Consider the following 21,667-nt stretch of genomic DNA (forward strand, 5'->3'; position numbering starts at 1 on the left):
GGAGAGGAAGAGATTTCTGCAAATCTATTCCTTGCAGCTTTGAAAAAAAACATGAATCCAGCATTGTTTGAAGCAAAGCTAAGCTGTTACTCTTAAGGGTAGACTCAAAAATTACAGAATAGAAGTTGGAAGACAATTTAGAGTCTTCTAATCCAACCCCATACCAAGAACAGGTATCCTAGTCAAGTGCTTGAATTTCTGAAGTGAACTCTTAAGCACCCTCACCTTGGCTGGGTATTACTAATCTCAAGGGCCATTTTTGCATGCCAGTTTAAGCCAGGAATCCTGGCTTCATAAATCAGGATGCTAACAAGCAATGACTTATTGTATAGAGCTGATTCATTCATCCCAGTGTGTAAGCAGAGAGGTGTGATGTTGAAAGTTAGAATTAGGGCCAACGTCTAGATTTTAAGCCAACCACAAGCACTTGCATGGACTTGAAAATAATCCTAAATCCAGACATCATATAAAGATGTACTTTCTTAGTTTGTTTACCTGCTTAAAAGTACTGGTACATTGTGGTACATTAAGCTGTAGCAGGAATGGATTTTACTTTTAAATGTACATCTTTAATATTGCATTGCATGTGATACAGATAGACACAAAATAGAGTTTTCTCAGGGTATCTTCAAATTTATAGGTGTGTACACACACACACAATGCCATCTCAAATTCATATTTATAATAGTTGTCCAGGCAATAGACTTGTAATTCTCTCCTTCAACTTTCATCCTTGGAAATTTGTATGTTATCCATATAGCAGCAGTTTCTTCTTTACGATCATAATGTTTGCAAATAAATTTTTTTTGGTGGATCTGTTTTCAGAGGCATATTTTCTGTCCCACTTTCAATGTGTGGCTTGCCAAAAGAATAACAATGTGTAATATCGGGGTGGGATTCTACCTGTTCGCACCTATTCTCTAGAACCGGTTGTTAGCATTCTAAGTAGTTTGGAGAACCGGATGTTAGAAGAAATTACTGGCCTAATCCTGTAAGGAAGGCAGGAAGGAAACATTCTGGTGTTGCTTACAGAAACTGCCTCTCCGTTAACCCTAATTACATTCTGGGCAGGACTAGACTTCCTCTCAGGAACTTCTCTGGAGTTTTTTTCCCTCCTTTGCTGGTACTTTGCTTGTGTGGAGTGACCATTCAAAGTTACAGTGGCACTGAAATAAGTGACTTATGACCATTTTTCACACTTACAACTGTTGCAGCATCCCCACAGTCATGAGAGGCCAGGAGAGTAGATGCGTGCCTCGATGTGAGTGATGTTGAGTTGGCCACACCCAGCCAGTCACATGACCACCAAGCCATGCCCACCAGCTAAGCCACGCCCACAGAACCAGTTGTTAAAAAAATTTGAATCCCATCCCTGTGTAATATGTTGAGTGATCAGTAACATCAGTGACCAGGGAGACGCAATATGGGTGTAGATTAAAAGAGGAAGGATCAGACAAATTGATACTTTTGTATTAAGCCATCACTTAATTTGCATTTGGCTTAATGTGTGAGTATTATCAGCTATTATGTTTCATAAACGATAGATTTTGCCTTAATCTTTTTTTACCAGTTAGTAAAAAAATCCAACACAGCGGCTTGCATAGGGTAATTTGCTTTCCCTTTCCTTGGAAAGGGTCTTATGTGGGTGTCAAATTTTTTTTTTTCGGAATGTCATTTTTGCAGAAGAGACCCATTCTTCAGATCAAACAAGGTTGTTGAAGTCTGAGCAGTTAAAAGGCAATATAAGCCAAAATTCCAAGGGGGGGTTTATAGTTAAAATGCTATTTAATTCAAGAGATGGAACATCCTTGGAGAACATTTGTTCAAACATTGCTTTCAAAGTCCATTTAACCAGAAGCAATATTTTTCTGGTTATTTTTCATTGCTACCATCAGAGGAGAGGGGAGAATTTGGCATATCAGCTGATTGTCAGGGCAGCATCTCAAATAAGCCTTGACAGGTAGTCCAGGCAGGAATTAAAACTTTTGGTTCTGTTACATGCCTTTTTATTTTTATGATGGTTCATGACTCTAATAAAATATAATTAACTTTGTCTATTTGTAAAAAAAAACACATTTCATTCGGGGAATCTGTTAGCATGCAGAAATGGGTGGGCAAGTCATTTATTGATAGATCTATGAATAAATTTGCAGTCACTTTAGCTAGAATGTTTTACTCTGATTGCTCAAAGATAACAAGAAGTTACCTTTACCTTTAGTTATTGTTTAAAAATAGAAGTATGAGATAGTGTAATTCGAATGGATTTTTTAATGTATTGAAAACAACCCCCCCAGTTCTGGAGCTCAAGATAAATGATCTCGGTTTGTATGGTTTTTAAATCTATGCCAATGTTTTTCAACTTTGAGGTGGACTTCAACTCCCAGAATTCTGTCTGGGGAATTCTGGGAATTGAAGTCCACTCCTCTTAAAATTGCTAAATTTGGGGGGGGGAACCCTAATCTATGCCTTTTTTTAGTGTGTTGTTTGCTTGGCTTTATGAACCCCAAGTTTAAGCACTAAACTGCTCACCCTTGTTAAATAAAAGCGTTTAATTTAAAAGACTTTTATAGGGGGTCTTCAAACTTGACAGTTTTAAGACTTGCGGACTTCAACTCCCAGAATTCTTCCTCCAGTCATGTTAGCTCAGGAATTCTGGGAGTTGAAGTCCGCAAGTCTTAAACTTGCAAAGTTTGAAGACCCTTGGTTTAAGTAATTTTGCCCGCCCTTCACTCTCCCGATTGGCTGAACTTCCCAGCCAATCGCTGGTCCGCTTTCTCTTCCCGCCACCGCCCGCGCCAGCTTTCAAAAGCAATTGAGCGGCGCGAAGCAACCGAACTTGCTTAAGGAAGGGGAGGGGGGAAAGAGAGAGAGAGAGAGAGAGAGAGAGAGACGAGCGAAAGTCCCGCCTTCCCCTAGGTCTCCAACGCAAGACGCGAGAGGATGACGTCTTGTATCATTGGATGGATGCCTCGTCCATAAAGTAAAGACCCCTCCCCCGAAGGAACGGAGGGGTTCGGTTGTCACACGGAAGGGGAGGAAAACAGGGTCCTCGAGCGGGGATGCGAAGCGACGGGAACAAGGTGAGGCGCCCGGATTGCTGTTCAAGGCAGCGGTATGTGTGTGTGGGGGTGGGTGGGTGAGGAAGTGAGGCCCGGCCCCTGGGGAACGTGGACGGCTGAGCCCCCGAGGAAGGGGCCCCAGGTGACGGTTACCGGGTGTTGCTATGGAAACGAGGCCTCGACTTCCCCTTCGGAGCGCTTTTCCTTCTCCCGCGGCGCTTCGTGGTTTCCTTGACGACCCATCTTCGGAGCAACTTTTTTTTTTTAAAAAAAAAGTTCCGCACAGGCAGCTTTTCTTTAAATAATAAAAAAAAAAAGTTTCCACAGGCAGGCCGGTTCCTCACTGCGGACTAGAACCTTGTCTGTCGTGAGAAGAAGGCACGCGCTTTCCAAATGGGGTGGGGAGGTGGGTTCTCTGCTGTAGACTGTCCTCGCAGACGTGGTCGTGGAGGGAGGTAGTAAAAAGGGCAAGTGTTGAATTCTTGGAGGATTGGGTATGAAGGGATATTTACGTGGTATCAGGCAGATGTTCAGCCTGGATTTGGCCTTTTTGTTAGAATTAGAATAATTTTTTATTGGCCAAGTGCGATTGGGCACACAAGGAATTTGTCTTCAGTGCATAAACTCTTAGTGTTCACAAAAGCTATAAATGAAAATCATGATCCTGGTCATCGTAAAAATACATTCATCATAAATCATAAGCTGCAACCCTTAGTGATAGATGGAATTCTTTATTGGCCAAGTGTAATTGAGCACACAAGGAATTCATCTTCGGTGCATAAGTTCTCAGTGTACATAAAAAGAAGAGAAAAATACATTAGTCAAGAATCATAAGATACAACACTTAGGGATAATCATAGGTTACTAATAATAATAAGCAGTAATTTGATTGCTTATTGTACCCTATGACTATCATTAAGTGTACCTGATGATTCTTGACTCTTGACGAATGTATCTTTTATGTATTCTGAGAGCATTTGCACCAAGACAAATTCCTTTTGTGTCCAATCACACTTGGCCAATAAAATAATTCTATTCTAATTCTAATTCTACTCTATTCTACTCTACTGTATTCTAATTGTACCCTATGACTATTATTAAGTTTTGTACCTGATGACTCCTGATAAATGTATCTTCTTTTATGTACACTGAGAGCATTTGCACCAAGACAAATTCTTTTTGTGTCCAATCACACTTGGCCAATAAAAGATTCTAATTCTATTCTAATTCTATTCTAATTCTACTCTACTCTACTGTAGTCTAATTGTACCCTATGACTATCATTAAGTGTTGTACCTGATGATTCTTGACTCTTGACGAATGCATCTTTTGTTTTATGTACACTGAGAGCATTTGCACCAAAGACAAATTCCTTGTGTGTCCAATCACACTTGGCCAATAAAGAATTCTTCCTTTCTTTTCTTCTTTCTTTCTTTCTTTCTTTCTTTCTTTCTTTCTTTCTTTCTTTCTTTCTTTCTTTCTTTCTTTCTTTCTTTCTTTCTCTTCTCTCTCTCTCTCTCTCTCTCTCTCTCTTTCTCTCATCTATCTATCTCCGTCTATCTATCTATCTCTGTCTATCTATCTATCTATCTATCTATCTATCTATCTATCTATCTATCTATCTATCTATCTTTTAGCAATCAAATCATACTAGGAAACAAATATAATTTGTAAAGATACAAGCAATACGGTTATAGTCATAAGTATGAGGAGATAGGTAATAGGAAGGATGAGAATAATAATAGTAATATGGTGTTAGTAAGTAGTTTGACAGTGTTGTGGGAATTAGTTGTTTAGCAGACTGATGGCATGCGGGGAAAAACTGTTCTTGTGTCTAGTTGTTCTAGTGTGCAATGCCCTATAGAGTCGTTTTGAGGGTTATACTAAATAAGCAATCAACATAAATCATACTAGGAAACTAAAACAATATAAATGGTAAAGATACAAGCAGCAAAGTTATAGTCATAAGTAGAAAAGGAGATAGGAATATGGAAAGATGAGAAGAAGAATAGTAATATAGCCTTACTAAATAGTTTGACAGTGTTGTGGGAATGAGTTGTTTAGCAGTGTTTGTTGCTTGTGTACATACAATAGTGATAGATCATGATCATAGTCATTGTAAAAATACATTCATCATAAAACATTAAATACAACGCTTAGTGATAGTCTTGGATACTAAATTATCCGTTGAGTCCTATCCAAGGATCTGGGATAGGCAGATGTGGATGTTTGACTGGGTTAAAAAGGTCTCAGGATGGAAGCTGTTTTGAATAGATTTGCCTTTTGAAGTTGACTGATGGTGATTTTGCCAATGCCCATGGTGTTCAAAGTGATGCTCCAGATGTTTTGGAATTGCACCCATGGTGCCTCTTACGATTGGGGCTATCTTTGCATATCTTTGTATTTATATTTTATTGGATTACATATCTTTGTATTTATGATGATTGTGCTCATGATTTATCATCTTTTATGTACACTGACAGCTTATGCACCGAAGACAAATTCCTTGTGTGTCTAATCACACTTGGCCAATAAAGAATTCCATTCCATCCCATCCCATTCCATTTCATTCATTCCCTTTCCCTATCCTATTATTTCTCTATTCTATTCTTTTCTATTTCTATTCCCACAATTGTCCCATTTCTGTTTGAAGGTCTTTGTATTTTGTGTTCTTCTCCAATTCTTTCTCTTCTATTCCAACCATTGCTGTTATGGTTGATAGCACAGTCAGCCAGATATATTATTAATAAAGAGGAATATTTGTAGCTCAGGGTTGAAAGGTTAACTTCAGTCCAACAATCAAGTAAGCAATACCCCAATCAAGAAACTGCCCCTACCCACACCGACAGGCAAGACACCAGAGTATATAAACTGACAGCAAACAAGCACTCCTTACTAGCACGGATGGTGTTGCCTAGTTCCAGTAATGAAACGTTTGCAAGAAAACAAGCAAGCTCAGAGGGCACCAAGGACTCTTCAGGTATATTATTATTATTATATGGACCACATTGTGAAATGGCAACTCCCAGTTGGCGTTGGCCTTCATTTGCATGAAGTTCTTCTCAAGAATCTAGGATGCCATAATGTATCTGCATAGTATACGTGCAGATCCAAGCTGTGGTCTTTTGTAATTGACAGATGGAAATGTTATCAATTATTTATATAATTATTTAATTAAAGCCAATATATAATTAATTTTTACCATATTTCTAATCCACCCCAATCCCAAAGAATTCTGGATGGGTGTCCAACATCTAAGAAGAAGCCAAACTCTCTATAATAATAAATAGCCACCATTATGAGTTGGAATAGGCTACTGTTACTGTTCTCAAGCTGCATCTGAAGGAGATCCACTGAGTTGGTTTGGCAGCTTTCTTGATTTAATTTTACAAGATTCTAGTTTTTAGCCTCTTCTGTGCATTCTAAGTAAATCAGAAGGATTTGGTTAACCTTCCTTGATACAAGAAACCATTTGTATTTTATTTCACAAATAAGGTAATAACATATGCCACTTTTAATCCACTAAAACTGGTTATTGATATATAAATAAGGGATCAATGAATTGGGAGGGGGCAATCTTTTAAATAGCTCCTATTTTTGAACTAGTGTGATTTAACGCAGGTGGTAATACTTGTACAGTATCTGCTTGCACAAATGAAGCTGAAAATCAAGAGCTCAGTGATTAAAAGTTGAGGAACCAAAATAAGAGTTACAAAATACTTGTGGACTGAAATGTTACATTGGATTTGGCATTCTTTTATCAAAGCCTTATAGGATTAATCAATTGCACATGGAATTTTAGAATAGCTATTCTTCCCAGGTGGCCCAAGAAACAATTTGGGAACGATGTCGCTGGATTTTGACAGTGCAGCTTTACAGATGCAACATGAAGAGGACGAATATGACCAAGAGGATTATGCTAGGGAACAAGAGGTAAGAATTACCTGTTGGCAAGAATTACCTGTCGGAAGTGTTAACAATTCTGTCTGCTCTCAAATCTTTGCCTGCCGTAATTTCACTTGGATTCAACTTAGAGAAGTTAGACATCACTTATTTCTGGAAGCTTTCAACCAGCTACTTTTTCATTAAAGCTAATGCAGTCTTGGAAAGATAATGTTTCTGTGACATCATAATCTGCTTGAATTTACTCTTTGATTTCTCATGATGTCAGCCTTAATCAAGCTGCTCCTTTAAAATCTGAATAAAAATCCCTTGCTCATTTCTTCTGACTAAGGCTTCTGTACATCTCCAGGTTATCTGCTGTTGCAACAATCTCTGAATTATGCTTCTTGTCTGGAATATTTAGTAATGTGGGTAGAATGGAGACATGTATGGTGTTTTATGCAGTAGTTCAATATGTGTATTTTATAAGTTTTAATTTTATTCTGTGAAGAGGCTAGTGGGAAAATGTCTCTTGTTAAGAATTTTGCTGCATCTCAGGAATTCCTCTTAGAATTTTATATGTTTGGTACAGGACATTAGTAAGATTAATATATCGCAGAAAGGCTTGTAGATGCACTTATTTTATTTTAGCAATGCTATTTGAAATAGATTTGGTCTTGGAGAATTATGGAATGGTATATTACCTGATGCAGTTGTTAAAAGTTTTTTTTTCTCCTTACTTTATTATAATTAGCATATAAATAAAAGTAAAGATTAATACAGATATGGCAGGACTTTATTTTAGGTGTTTCCCTCATTGTGCTGAGTTTAATTGTGTTAGTGCGAAATAAGATTTATTTGTAAGTAATCAGAAAAGTCAGTGATTTTCCTGCTAATTTTGGTGCCAGGAGTTATCCAGGTTTTGATAACACAGGAATTTTACATAAAGTTTATTTCTCTAGCTTGTCCTCATCTTACTTCTAAGCTGTTTTATTTGCCCCCAATTAATAAACACGTTACAGGCTCCATTGGAAAGAAACATGGTAGATTATGATCTGATAACTGCTTATATTATTATATGCAGTTTTCTAGTAATGTGAGAAAAAGAAAATGTACTGCACAGATGTATTAGTTGAAATCCATTCTATGTACCAAAATCTCACAGAAGGTTTAGAAGAACAGGTATATTCTATTCAGGACTCTTTGCACCAAGTAAGTACAGAAGGTTTTTTGAAAATCTGTTTAATTTGCTCTAAATAAACTGAATAGCGAATAGCTGAAATGAAGGGAACTGGCGAGGAAAGATAGTACAGCTCTAGCCTTTGACTTATGCCTACAATTGATCCCAATATTTCTGTTGCTAAGTAAGGCAGTCGGGGGGGGTTGGCCCATTTTATGACTTTTTTTGCCACAGTGATTAAGTGAATCACTGCAATTGTTAAGCAACTTATATGGTTGTTAAGTGAAGTGTGGCTTCCCTGTTGACTTTGCTTGTCAGAAGGTCACAAAAAGAGGTCGTATGACTCCAGGACACTGCAACCGTCATAAATATGAGTCAGTTGCCAAGCGCCTGAATTTTGATCACATGACCAAGGAGATGATGCAATGGTCGTGTGAAGAATGGTCATATGTCATTTTTTTCAGTGCTGTTGTAACTTTGAACAGATACTAAATAAATTGTAATTGGAGAAAATTGTACATGAAAGATCCATTGCCTTTCTCACAAAAGACTAGTCCTGGACAGATTTGGTACTATTTTGCTTCTGCTTAAAAAGTGTAAGTAGAATATTAGCATCTACTTCAAATTTGAGAGAGAGACCGTCTCTCACAACAATACAGTGATTTTAATACATGCCACGATATTACTCACAAACTGAACGGCTTGTTTGTTTGAAGTTTACTGGCAGTCAAAGACCAGGGATTAAAAATACACTGAACTGCATTAACTGCAATTGTCTCACAATGCCTGAGCTAAGCAATGATTGCATGTGTGAGACAGGTAGAGGCTATCTGGTTGAAAAGGGGGATCAGCACCCCTGGGGAAAGGAAAGCTCATACGAAAGAATTAAGATTGGCTCACCCTGGTGTTCTTGATTGTATCTGAGAATAAAATAATTAATCAGAGGTACTTTAATTGCATATCCTGGCTCATAGCAATAGCTCTTAGACTTACATACTGCTTCACAGTGCTTTACAGCCCTCTCTCTAAGTCGTTTACAGAGTCAGCAAATTACCCCCAACAATCTGGGTCCTCATTTTACCCACCTTGGAAGGATGGAAGGCTGAGTCAACTGGCCAGGGTTGAACTCCTGGCAGTGAACAGTGTTAGCCTGCAATACTGCGTTCTAACCACTGCACCACCAAGCTCCTTGAAATATCTCTGATAGCAGTATGTCATATTGAACAAGTTGATCAAAACTTGTTCAATATGAAGCTGGGTCTCTTGGCAAGACCATAGCAAACTGAAAAGGGATCCATTTTTAAAAAATATTGATTAAAACACAGTTCTCAAAGCTGCACATGCGCTAGTTATTCAAGTAGCCATCTTTCATAAATGTATTTGTATAATGACTCTTTAATTTCTCTAATTTCCTTTCTTACCTGAAACATTTGTGGCAGAACAGCCAAATAGCAACCATTAGATTGCCTTTCTAGCTACATCATTAAGGTAGTACTTTTAATGCAAATTCCTCTGGTATTAAAGTCTAGAGAGTAGGCAAGTTATGTTTTAGTACTAGGTATTTGTCCCTTATTCGCATATTTGTGTTTTCCTTTCAGCTACAACAGCTGTTGATAGACCTTCCTCATGACATGCTAGAAGACAGCGGGGATCAGCTTTCTGACTACAGTGCACCTGAAGAACATGAGCAGTAAGAAACTCGTCACTTGCCTCCCTCCCCCTTAGCTCTGAAAAAGGTTGTAGTTACACAATTGCATTCAAACAGCATGCACACATTATCTTCTGGAATCTAACAGGAAAAATGTAGTTACCCTATATGTGTGTGTGTGTGTGTGTGTGTGTGTGTGTGTGTCACATCACAATAAGGCTCTTCAAACAAATAGGTTTCTAAGCCTCCCTTTTTTCTGTATAGAGCGCATGAGCCCTGGGATCAGGATGCCGCCCAATGGAATGACCGCCCAATTGCAACAAACCCATCAAGTGTGAGTTTTATTTTGTACAATCTTACAAGATCTCCTGGGTCATTCAAAATGAATATTAAAATATTGTTCTGTCTGATTTGCTAGAAGCTAAATATGGTGCTTTATCTGCCTGCCTGTCTGTCTACCTATCTATTATCTATCCATCTACCTACCTACCTAGTATGCCATTATCATCTGTCATCTATCATCTATCTATATGTATCTGTATCTCTATTTCTGTATCTCTATCATCTATATCTCTATCTGCCTGCCTGTCTCTCTTCTGTCTTTTCCTTTTTGTAACCTTTAACAGGGTTAAATGGTGCACTGTATGGCAATATATTTGAACCTAGGTATCTCAGATGGGCTAACTTACAGAATATGTCCAAAATCTGGGACTCATGACTCTCACAGAATTGAAATTTGGGCAATTTTGTAAAACATTTCCTGCCCTATATAGCCCATCACCAGCTTATTCTCAAGGAAGATACATTCAGAGGCCAAATTTTTGCAGTAAAGGCAGTACATTAGAAGCTCTGTTACTGCTGAAGGCATGGAGGAGTCTGTTAAGTTTCTGAAATAATAAATAATACTGGTGGTTCTTCCTGATACTGCACCTGAGAGCTTTTATGCTAGTTGCTATCCTGGCAATTACAGAATAACAGCTGGAAGGTGCCTTGGAGGTCATCTGATCCAACCCTCCACTCAGTTACGCTTGGAGTCATCTTCAATTGAAGGATCATTTAATAAATGAGTAAATTTAACATTTTATTAGTTTTTATTCCCTAACTTCAGTGTGTCCTCTCTTTTATTCACATGACTAGTATGCTAATATCAGTCACATTATCTAACAGAAAACTGTTTATTCTCAGGATTATGGGCAGGACCAGAATGTGTTTGTCGACCGCTTTGCGTACGACCAAGGACACGCCCCAAGTAAAATGCGTGCAAGTGACTGGCCTGCCCATCATAACGAGGCTGAAGATAAAAGCATGTTTGAGATCTCTGGCAGGGCCAGTGAAAATGGATCTGAAGATGTCTATCTTGGAGATGATTTCAAAGCACCCAGCCATTACCCACAAAACGGGGTGTTTACTCTGCCGCCCAATTTTCGAGCCTTCACAAACGGCCCCCAGCAAGACTTCAGTAACCAGCATGGCCTTGTAACAAACTTTGTTGATCCTCCGCAGGAACCCTTAAAGGTAGGTCTGTGTGGATGACCCTTCGTTATTTGGCTGTGTCCCGGTTTTCATAGTCAATTAGTGGCATTCCAGAATTAAACCAAAATGGAATTATAACTTCTGCGTTGTTCATTCATGACTTTTGAATATAAAATTAGAGCGTGTTTGAGAAAGAACTCATCCTGATGTAGCTTGGGTGGGGCTTGAGACTCTGGTTTGTTGTTCCTGTTAATACTTCATCTGTTCATTACCAGGTTGTTTGCCTGATATTTTTCTTTTATTTTTAAAAAAAGTAATTTTAAAAATAAGAAACTGACATGCTGAAGCTTCTGGTATCATGCTTATCTTCAAGAATGAATAGGCCTTCATAAACTTTCTTAAATAAAAACCTATGAATTTTAGTAGCTTGTCTTGCTACGCAGAAAACCATTTTCATTTTCTGCAGAATGATTAATGGGTGTTCTATTTGAACTCAGCTGTTTTTTACTATGGGCATTGTGGAGAAAAAAATATGTCGTTGCTAAGAAATGATACTGACAGAATTGTTTGACATGAGATAGGTGGCAAATAAATTTCATAATAAACAAATGGCACAGAATCTATCGGCACTTTATGATTAAAATTAAGCAAGCACGTAGCACTTATAAATTGTGTTTGTAAATTTGCAGTATGGTGGTTCAGAAACCAACAGCCAATCTTTGGAGCCTTACAAAGTTGTGTATAAACCCTACCAGAAGAATGTTCAAAAAGCAGCCCCTATTTCATCAGAGGCAGAAGCATTTGAAGAAATGCAACAAGAATTTCTGGGTACTGGTGAAAGTAGGTATATGCTTTTTATTATACATGTTGATGCTAGAATCCTAGTTTTTTGTTGAATCAGGCAATTGGTATGAAGGTTTTCATATCTTTTGTGAGTGGCAAAAAGCTTTTCATGAAAAAGATCTGGCAGTCTGTTCTTCCAGGGCACCTAGTTGCCAACAACTTATAATGCTTTGAGTCTCTAGCCTGGAATAAATAACTGAATTTCTCACCTTTATGCTACCTAAGTAAACCAGGTACATAATTTAAAAAGTATCTAGCAAAGTTTGTCCAACAAGACTTACGTACTTCTGCCAAGAAATTCTTGCCCTCGGGGATTTTATTGAATTATGCATTTGGTTGAGAAAACCCTGTATATTTTATGCCTGACGTGTGGGAAACTTAATGTGAGTTGCAGGTTCTTCAGACAACATGCAGATTCGTCAGCTGCAGGTTCTGAATAAAGCAAAAGAAAGAACTTTAGGAGAACTTAATAACCAGCTGGAAGAAAGAGCACAGCAGATTAGGTACCTGTCCCATCAGCTTGCAATTATGAAAGGTAAATATGCCCCAAAGATGAGACTGCAGAAGTATGCTTGGGCCAGGCCAACTTCTGTCCCTTCTCCAAGGGACCTTGGAGGTTTCTAATCCACCCCCCTGGTCAAGCAGGGGACCCTAACCCAGAACTGATGGAGGATGTTTCTCATTTCTTTCCACTTATCGTGTTAAAATTAAACCCACTTGTTAACCGCTTTTATTAATTTAAAGCCACTTAAGTTTTCTTGTTGTTGACTGATGAGAAACAATGTTTGGAATGTAACGACTCTTGAGAGAAAAAAGTAAGCGAAAGGCTGCTTATGCTAAATTTAAGGCAAGCGGTTGCACAGTTGGTGTTTTTTTCAAAAACAATGCACAACAGGATACCCCATCCCACCCCAATGATTGAATGTGCCGCTTTGTATGATCCACATCAGTAATCTCTGGTAATTTGGGGAAATTGTCTCCTAAACTGAATCTTGAAGGTGCTTGCTTGCTTGAGTACTGATATCTTTTCCAGATTAAAGATGCTAGCTTTGGGTATATGTGGAGCATTTCTTCGAACTTCATTCGCTAACTATTTTGATAAGATTTTCTAAAATGCCATAAATTTGAGATTAAAATGTCAGAATTTTGAAATAGGTGCTATGTTATGTGCCCCCCCACACACATATAGTCTTCTATTTCAGGGGTTCTCTCCCCCCCCCCTTGAAAAGGGTATGTTGCAAATGTTAAAAAGTAACTGAACAGTGATGTAAATGTTTTTTTTTTCATCTTTAAAGATGAAAAGGATGGCATGTATCTTAGCCTCCAAGAAAGTCAGAAACTCTACCAAAATAGCAAGGAAAGGGAAGTTCAACTCGAAGGCCAAATAAAAGCTTTGGAAAGCCAAATTCAGACTCTGACAGCTAACGAGGAGCAGGTAGGCTAATATGTATGATCACGTAAGGGTTTTGAAACTGCTTGTTAAATAATTCATTTTGGGGGGTACATGAGACAGTAAACGCTCAAAAATAGTAGGTGCAGAGCATCATTCCTCAAGCAAACCAAAGAGTACATTCTGTCTTCTGAAAAGCTGAACATGGAGATGAAATTATTGGAAATTGGAAAACAACATGTATTGAGTTAAGTTATTTTGTTGTTATTGATTTTGGCTCAGCACGTAATAGGAATAGAACTATTGTGGTTAGTAAACCATTATTTATAGCTTGGAGTCTTGCCCAGGCAGCAAACCATGCTTAAATATATGACAGGTGAGTTTAATCACACTCAAACTTTGAAGTTGCGGCAATATAGTTGAGTACATTTCTCCCCCACCAATGCTTGACCTACAGCCATATTAGAGTAAAGATAATACAGATGCCCTCTCGCTTACTGAATGTTTTGTTTAACAACCATTCAGAGTTACCATACTGTGTGAGGCCATGTTGTTAGAAATGGTTTTTCCCTTGCATCGGGTTTCACAGCATGATGGAAAAGAGATTTGTCATGAATGTATTTATCACAGTGTAATTCTCGTAATATAATCTTTATACTGATTGTACATCGAGAGTTTGCTTATATTATGTTAAAGCAGAGGTCTCGAAACTTGGCAACTTTAAGACTTGTGGACTTAGCTGGCTGGAGAAGTCTGAGAGTTGAAGTCCACAAGTCTTAAAGTTGCCAAGTTTGGGGACCCCTGTTTTAAAGGCACCCAGGTTTCCATTTTGAATTAAATCCCATATCTTTATGAGCCACGGTGGTGAGAATGCAGTATTGCAGGCCAGTTCGGTTCTCACCAAGCTCAAGGTTGACTCAGCCTTCCCTCCTTCCAAGTTCGGTAAAATGAGGACCCAGATTGTTTGGGGCAACTTGCTGACTCTGTAAACTGTTTAGAGAGACATACAGAGCCCCACGGAGCCTATGTGCCGTTGCTTTATTTTGTTTGCAGCTGATCAAGCAATCCAAAGTTGCAGAGGTTGCCATGGAAAGTATGCAGCAGCAGCTCTTGGAACTTCGCCGTTGTGACGCTCTTCAGCGTGCAAGAGAGCAACACGAGGCTATCGTTGCCGCACTCAAGCAGAAGCTGGAAGAGCAGACGTCATCTTTGCAACAGAAACTTGATGTGAAGAATGCAGCCCTCCAGGAGCAGGTCAGATTTCTTCCTCACAAGATGAAAATGCTCTCATAAGGCATCCACATTACGAAATGTGGTTTTCTCCGCTCAATAAGCCTTCCTAGCCCCGAATCTTCATTTGCTAATTCACATTGTCTTTGACTTATAACAATTCATTTAGTGATAGAACAATGGCAATGAAAAAAGTGACTTATGGGCGTTTTCCCATGGTCACATGATCAGAATTCAGACACTTAGCAACTGGCTCATACTTACGACTCTTGCAGTGTCCTGGGATCACATGATCCCCTTTTGCGACTTTCTGACAAGCCAAGTCAATGGTGAAGGTGGATTCACTTAACCGCGTTACTAACTTAACAACTGCAGTGATTCACTTAACAACAACTGTGGCAAGAAAGGCTGTAAAATAGAGCAAAACTCACTTAATAACTGTCTCACTTAGCAACAGAAATTTTGGACTCTGTTGTGGTCATAAGTCAAGGACTACCTGTATTATGCTTTATCTCAGAATGAGCAGGAGTAAAATAAGAGCAAATATCAGAGTGAATGTCTTTGCCTCTTTATTTTAAAGACTGAAAAAAAGTCCTCAACATCTTTGGCTCCCTGTTTTTGTACTAATTTAAACATATTTTATAAATATAGGCAGTACATGTATTTTTATACATACCCAATTATTAGTCACTTGGGATCTGAATGTTTTCTCTAGGGTTATGTAGCTTTTCTAAGTAGAGTTCAGAAAAATACAGAAACAGAAAAATAGACATCAATGCAACAAAATTTTTGCTAGTAGTCATATATAAACATTATGGAAGTAAAGATGAATAGCAAAGTTTATTGGATGAATGTGTAAGTGAAATATATGAAGGCTTATACTTATATATCTTTTATCAGATAGAAATTTGTTGCCATCTAAAGGAGCATGTGAAACAGCTTGAAAGAACTCTTGAAGGAAGTAAATTAGAAAAAAACGAAATAATAAATCGTCTTTCAAGAAGTCTAGAAGAAAGCCAAAACCAGTGTGCAAATTTATTACAAACAGGTGTGTTCTTTTTTTTTTTTTTTTTTTTAAATACATCCTTACCTATATTGAAATAGTCATCTTTGCAGTAGTCATCATTGAAAGTTTAGTTTAATCTCAATTCTTAAATTTTCTCAGATGACTGACATGTCAAACACAGCATTTCACTTTTGTGTGTGCTTGCTTGAAACAGGAATGGGGAACTGTGATCCTTTTATGACTTATGGACTTCAACTCCCAGAATTTTTGAGTTCAGGAATTCTGGGAGTTGCAGTCCACCAATTATAAAAGAGCCATAATTCTCCACCTCTGGCTTAAAATGAGATTCTAATAGCATCAGCTGAAAATCTAATGCAGCTAGAAGCCTTGTGTTAGAAAGGGAAGAAGGGAAGTTGCAATCTCAAACTTCATCTGAAATTAGTTTTGCATAATAAATAAGCAGTGATGAATTTCACAGAATGGTACTCAAATACCCCATTCCCTACTAAATCCAGATTTTCTTTTAAAATCCTGCTGGCTAAGAAGGAGCATGCATTGCTTTTCCAAAGGATATTTAAAGTGGAAATGTATATTTAGACATCATCTTCCTTTATTTTTCATCCTCCATTCTATTAAGGCAGCCTTGCCTAGCAGCTTTACAGTTCCTTTAACTTCAGGTGTATTGAAAAAAAGCAAATATACTTGACTTCTCTGTCATTATTTTAGTTTTAATATAGGAGATAATGAAATTACACAGTTCCAAGAGTTCCAGTGTGATTCTCTTTCCACCATATAACTACAATATCCCTATATTTGCCTTGTATTTGTTATAACAGAAGAACCTAGAGCATGGTTTAAATTAGTGAAAATGGACTTTTTCACTTGAGTTTGTATCTTTTTCTCTTAAACATTTTTAGCTTACATTCATAATTTCATTCTTATTCCTTCCAGGCTTAGTAACGGAGACAAATCAATTACGTCTACAACTTCAACAAGCTCACTCTGCACAGTTATTAGGCAGTGAAATGAATAAAGCTCTTCAGGTTCATATTTTTTCTTTTCTTAAATATTGTAGGAATGAATTGATGTGGATCAGTATAAAATTAAAAGTGCTTCATAAGAGATGCCTCCATTGGAGAATATAACTCTATGGATGATTATTTTATTCCAGAGTGCTCAAAATGACATTGAGTTTATTTCCAGTTTACCTGACTAAATATCCCTATTTATAGGAAGAGATAAAAGAACTAAAAGAAGAAATTGTTCTATATGAATCAGCCGCAAAACATGGTGTATTTCTCAACGATCCAGGTGGAAATCTGAATGTGGAATTAACAGATTCATACGTAGATTTGGGCATTAAGCAAATCAGCAAGAAGACAAGATTACAGAGGTAATTGCAGATTAATGCCTTTGTCATTTAAAACAAAATAGGCATTAAGGAATTTTCATGGGAAATTTCTCCATTTTCTCAGCTTCTTCCAAGCTTCTTGTTGTATTTGCAAATAATGTACAACGTCCCCCTCGGGCTAAAATAATTTTACATTCTTTGGACTCTCCTTCAAGAAACAAAATGGGAGACATTTTGGTACGCATATTCTCTTTATAGCATAGCTTTGGAATGCTGTATTCTTTTAAACCCTTAGCAGCCTGCCACTTGAGGAGTTGGGTTTTTTTTTTTAAAAAAGCTACCTTTCGAAACTTCTTCTAAGCACTATGGAATGACTTAACACAATAATTTGGAGAGCTGTCAGCCTGGGTTCAAGACCCAAGCTCCGTGCGACGGGATGAGTTCCTGTTCCTTGCCCCAGTTCCTGCCCACCTAGCAATTTGAAAGCACGCAAAGGCAAGTAGATTAATAGGTACCACTTTGATGGGAAAGTAACAGTGTTCCGTGCACCTTTGGCATATAGCCATGCTGGCCACATGAGCACGGAAAATGTCTTTGGAGAATGCTGGTTATCTCAGCCAAGAAACGGAGAGCCAGACATGATCGACAGGGAAACCTTTATCTTTTAATTTAAGAATAGTTCTAGATCAAAATAAGACATAACTGTCCCCATCTTCATGCTTAACCATGGTTTGTTCAACCATAATAGTTCGGATTCACACAAATGAAAATTAAACAAGCCCGTTATGACCTGATTTACATGTCATGTTAAGACATTGCTGCTTTGGCTTTATTTATTTATTTAAATAAACTACAATAGCTAGATTCACACAGCAGATGAAACAATCATTGGTATCAGAGAGCCGGACCACTGTAATTTTTTTGCAGTGGATGAACGCGTTGTCTAAATGCAGTTAGAGTTCAGTGTGGCTGAAAAGCAAATTATAACAATAGAAATTTAATCTGTGCAACCTTAGAAAGTAATGTTATGCAGTTCAGAATATCTAATATCTATATCTATATTCTCACCTCTCTTATCTTTAATATTTGACAGTTGTTCATTGAATAAAGAAACAGACAAAGGACTTTCTAAAGATGAAATAATTTTAGAGCTGAAGGCTGAAATGGAGAGGATATTGAGCAGTAACAAAGCAAAGAGGAGCCGTGTTTCTCGCCTGCAAAATGACCTTGAAGATTGTCATAAGACTATACAAGAACTGAAGCAGCAGCTGGCAAAATCAAACGTATGTGAGAGGTGTTACTTATTTTGTATGCCAATAACTTTGATATGAATATAATTTTCTATTTTATGAAAGCAGTGACCGTAATGAAGATTACCTGTTCTGTCTATTTCATGTAGACATTAAGAAGTTAACCCTTTAACTCTGGGTTTTTGTTTATTGGACAAAATACAGTGATGGTAGTGAATCGGAATTACTAGAAGTTGTTCTTTTACTAGCCAGCTCAGATAATATTTCTAATTTATTCAACCTAATCATTTTTCTCATTTCTACAGTTGCATAGCTCAGTCATGACCTTGTCTTAAGTTTTCCCCAGGGGTAGCTTTGATCAAAATACAAGTTTCACCACAACTTCGGAATGCATTGGGTGGACAACTTGTTTTGATAAGGAATACGCAAGAAATATTACAGTGAATTGTGAATTAATATTTGGAGGACAGGATGTTGGCTGTTAGCGGAATAAATTGCTGTTGCAGAAATCCCTGAAGAAACGATTACTGTAGAGAACCTGAAGTTTTCCAGATGTTGCTGACTTTCAAACTCCAGAAAGCTCCCATTGTTGGCTTTGCTGAATGAGACTGCTGAGAATTTCAGTTAAGCCACAGGTTTCTAACATCTGAGTAAAAGACCTCAGAAACATCAGTGATGAAACAAAATTGATGTTTTGTTTGCTGACAAAAAAAATGAATTTGTAAGTAATTGTTTGTTTTATAAGCACCCCCTGCCAGAAATCTGATGGACGGAGACAGTTTTTACTCAGAAAGTTCTCTGAGAGAAAGCAGCCTTTGCAGTAGAGAATTTGGATAGCTGTAGGAAGAAAAAGAACGATGACAAGGGATTAGAAAGATATAATTGAAGTAGCAAACATTCAACTGATCACATAAGCAATAAACATTCTTTCTTTTCCCTTGAGAAATGTGTTTTGAAAGTTAGAGGATGTTTCAGACATCTCATTAAAACATTCCTTGAAATTCTTCATCCTTGGGAAAGATGCCTTCTTGGGTAGTTATGATCTGTACGTGATACTAATACTTCCATGTCGGGAGCACCGAAGTGCTTCTGTGGTGAAAGGATTTGCTGCTAACATCTCCATTGCTGGGGGGAGCGGGGGATGCCCAGTTGGGGTCCCCTTTTGCCTCCCTGTGAAGTTGCCCACCAAAGTGGTACCCATTTATCCTCACGGTCAACTGATTTCGGACTGCTGAGTCAGCAGGAGCGGGAGCCTGTGAAGGGTGCTCACCCACCCTGTGGCAGCAATGGATTTCGAACGCAAGCCTGCCGATCAGCCCAGCGTTCTAACCTGCGCTCCCCCCTATCTGTATGTGATATCTTTACTTAAATAACAGAGTTATTTAGTGTGGTAGTTTGGATGGATGGCCTAGTTGGCTAGTGTATGATATGGCTGACTACACTTGAATGCCCACTGTGGTCCAAACTGGCCATGATGTAAAGGCATATGGAGCCTAGAGGTGAAACAACTCAGCTTTAGAGATCCTTATTTGTCTGTTGTACCACTGGGGCACTTTTGGATCTGGAGTAAACATTGTAGTAAACATTGTCTACCCATTGCTGAGTGGAGCAGTGGCCTAGAGGTGGAGCTCTCGCCTCACAATCGGGAGGCTCTGAGTTCAATCCTAGGTAGAGGCAGATATTTCTTTCTCTGGGCACAAAGAGAATATATCTGCTATGAACACTGCATTGGCGATAGGAAGGGCATCCGGCCAGTAACCACTCAGCCCCATTCAGTTGCTCCGGGCTCCACCCTGATGCAAGGTATTATGGGGTCATTAAAAGACCAAAAAAAAAAAAAAAGTTTACCCATTCCTTATCCTGTTTTGTTGTGCTTTTATTGTTCTTTCTCTGTTGCAACAGAGATAAGACAGAAAGTTGGAGTAGATTATTCTCAGAAAGCAAGACATACAATTGCATTGTAATATTGCATTGTCCTCCATTAACCTTGCCTTGTTCCATTAAACACCAAACAGAAACAAGCCTTAATGTGTAACACAGCCTAATGCTATCTTATCTTTGCCATCTCCTACAAATTGGAGTGGGACGCTTTATGCATTTTTAAGATAGGTTCTTGGTTGTACAAAATGCCTTTGGATGAGGCAGCGATTACAACTAAGAACTGACAAGTATTCTCTGAACTTCTACTTCATTTTAGGCCAAAGGGAAAAACACGGAGAGTGTCACAGAGTGTCACAGTTCCTCCGATGAGATGCTGAGGCTCAAAAAGAAAAACCAGGAATTGCAAGAGGAGATTGAGGTACTTTTTTTTCATGTCTCAGGATGAAGTTAGTGTCTGATTGGATAAGACATTATCCAATCAGAGCAAGATGGAATCCATTAAACGCCTCATGTGAACTGCTGGGGTGGGGGGTGGGATGTGAAGTGTGATTTTGTTATATTGTACTATATTAATTTATTTGATTCTTTTTGTTAGTTTTATTGTTTTAAGTGTGGTTTTATATTCTGTAAGCCGCCTTAAGTCTCCATGGGCAAGTAGGTGGCAATATAAATTCAATAAATAAATAAATATTCCCATGCTGTGATCCGATTTGGGGTGGGGGGAGATGAAATGAGAGGATTTGTCTTTTAAAATCAGACAAACCTGTTTGAGGTTAATTAATTTTCTATAAGCTAAAGAACAGCAGATGGACCATCAAACACGTGACATCTTCACAGAAACGCCTGTTTGTAGAAAGGCATCCATAACAGTCCTTGGAAAACCAATAGAATAACAGAGATGGAAGGGACCTTGGAGGTCTTCTAGTCTAACCACCTGCTTAGGCAGGAAACCCTACGCTACTTCAGACAAATGGTTGTCCAAACTCTTCTTAAAAACTTCCAGTGTTGGAGCATTTACAACTCCTGGAGGCAAGTTGTTCCACTGATTAATGGTTCCAACTGTCAGGAAATTTCTCCTTAGTTCTAAGTTGCTTCTCTCCTTGATTAGTTTCCACCCATTGCTTCTTGTCCTGCCTTCAGGTGCTTTGGAAAGTCCTTAACCAAGCTGAAGTTCCACCAAACATTAGGTAGATACATGGCTGGAAACCCACAGAATTAACATCCCAATTAATTGGGGGCTACAACTTGGAAAATCACAACTTGATTTGCATTATGTTGATATGCAGAGAACCATGTTAGTTGATGGTAGCAAAACAAAAAAAAATCAGGAGTCTGAAGCACCTTTTATTTCTAACACATTTTTAAAAAACATGGGCTATCTCTGATGTTGAGGAGGGCCGTTTTTATGCAACACACCTAAGAATGAATCATGATTTGTGTTAAGAGGCATTTTACAGATTCCCCAAAGAGAAAT

The 21,667-nt window shown here is 38.3% G+C and overlaps 1 protein-coding gene across 1 annotated transcript in view; it reads left to right on the forward strand.

The window, feature by feature from the left end:
* The first annotated feature begins 2,927 nt into the window (after positions 1 to 2,927).
* CEP152 (centrosomal protein 152) overlaps positions 2,928 to 21,667 on the forward strand; it is a 32,316-nt gene continuing 13,576 nt past the window's right edge. Inside the window, exons 1-14 of the mRNA XM_026709824.2 lie at positions 2,928 to 3,080; positions 6,880 to 6,992; positions 9,720 to 9,811; positions 10,034 to 10,103; positions 10,955 to 11,284; positions 11,932 to 12,082; positions 12,480 to 12,620; positions 13,381 to 13,520; positions 14,529 to 14,729; positions 15,606 to 15,753; positions 16,663 to 16,754; positions 16,944 to 17,104; positions 18,156 to 18,345; positions 20,510 to 20,611. Of these exons, the coding sequence (XP_026565609.2) occupies positions 6,906 to 6,992; positions 9,720 to 9,811; positions 10,034 to 10,103; positions 10,955 to 11,284; positions 11,932 to 12,082; positions 12,480 to 12,620; positions 13,381 to 13,520; positions 14,529 to 14,729; positions 15,606 to 15,753; positions 16,663 to 16,754; positions 16,944 to 17,104; positions 18,156 to 18,345; positions 20,510 to 20,611 (1,905 nt within the window). The 5' untranslated portion in view covers positions 2,928 to 3,080; positions 6,880 to 6,905. The remainder of the gene's footprint in view (positions 3,081 to 6,879; positions 6,993 to 9,719; positions 9,812 to 10,033; positions 10,104 to 10,954; positions 11,285 to 11,931; positions 12,083 to 12,479; positions 12,621 to 13,380; positions 13,521 to 14,528; positions 14,730 to 15,605; positions 15,754 to 16,662; positions 16,755 to 16,943; positions 17,105 to 18,155; positions 18,346 to 20,509; positions 20,612 to 21,667) is intronic.

The sequence above is a fragment of the Pseudonaja textilis genome, chromosome 13 (assembly GCF_049901715.1).
Source record: "Pseudonaja textilis isolate UNSWEBS1 chromosome 13, rPseTex1.2, whole genome shotgun sequence".
Lineage (NCBI taxonomy): Eukaryota > Metazoa > Chordata > Lepidosauria > Squamata > Elapidae > Pseudonaja > Pseudonaja textilis.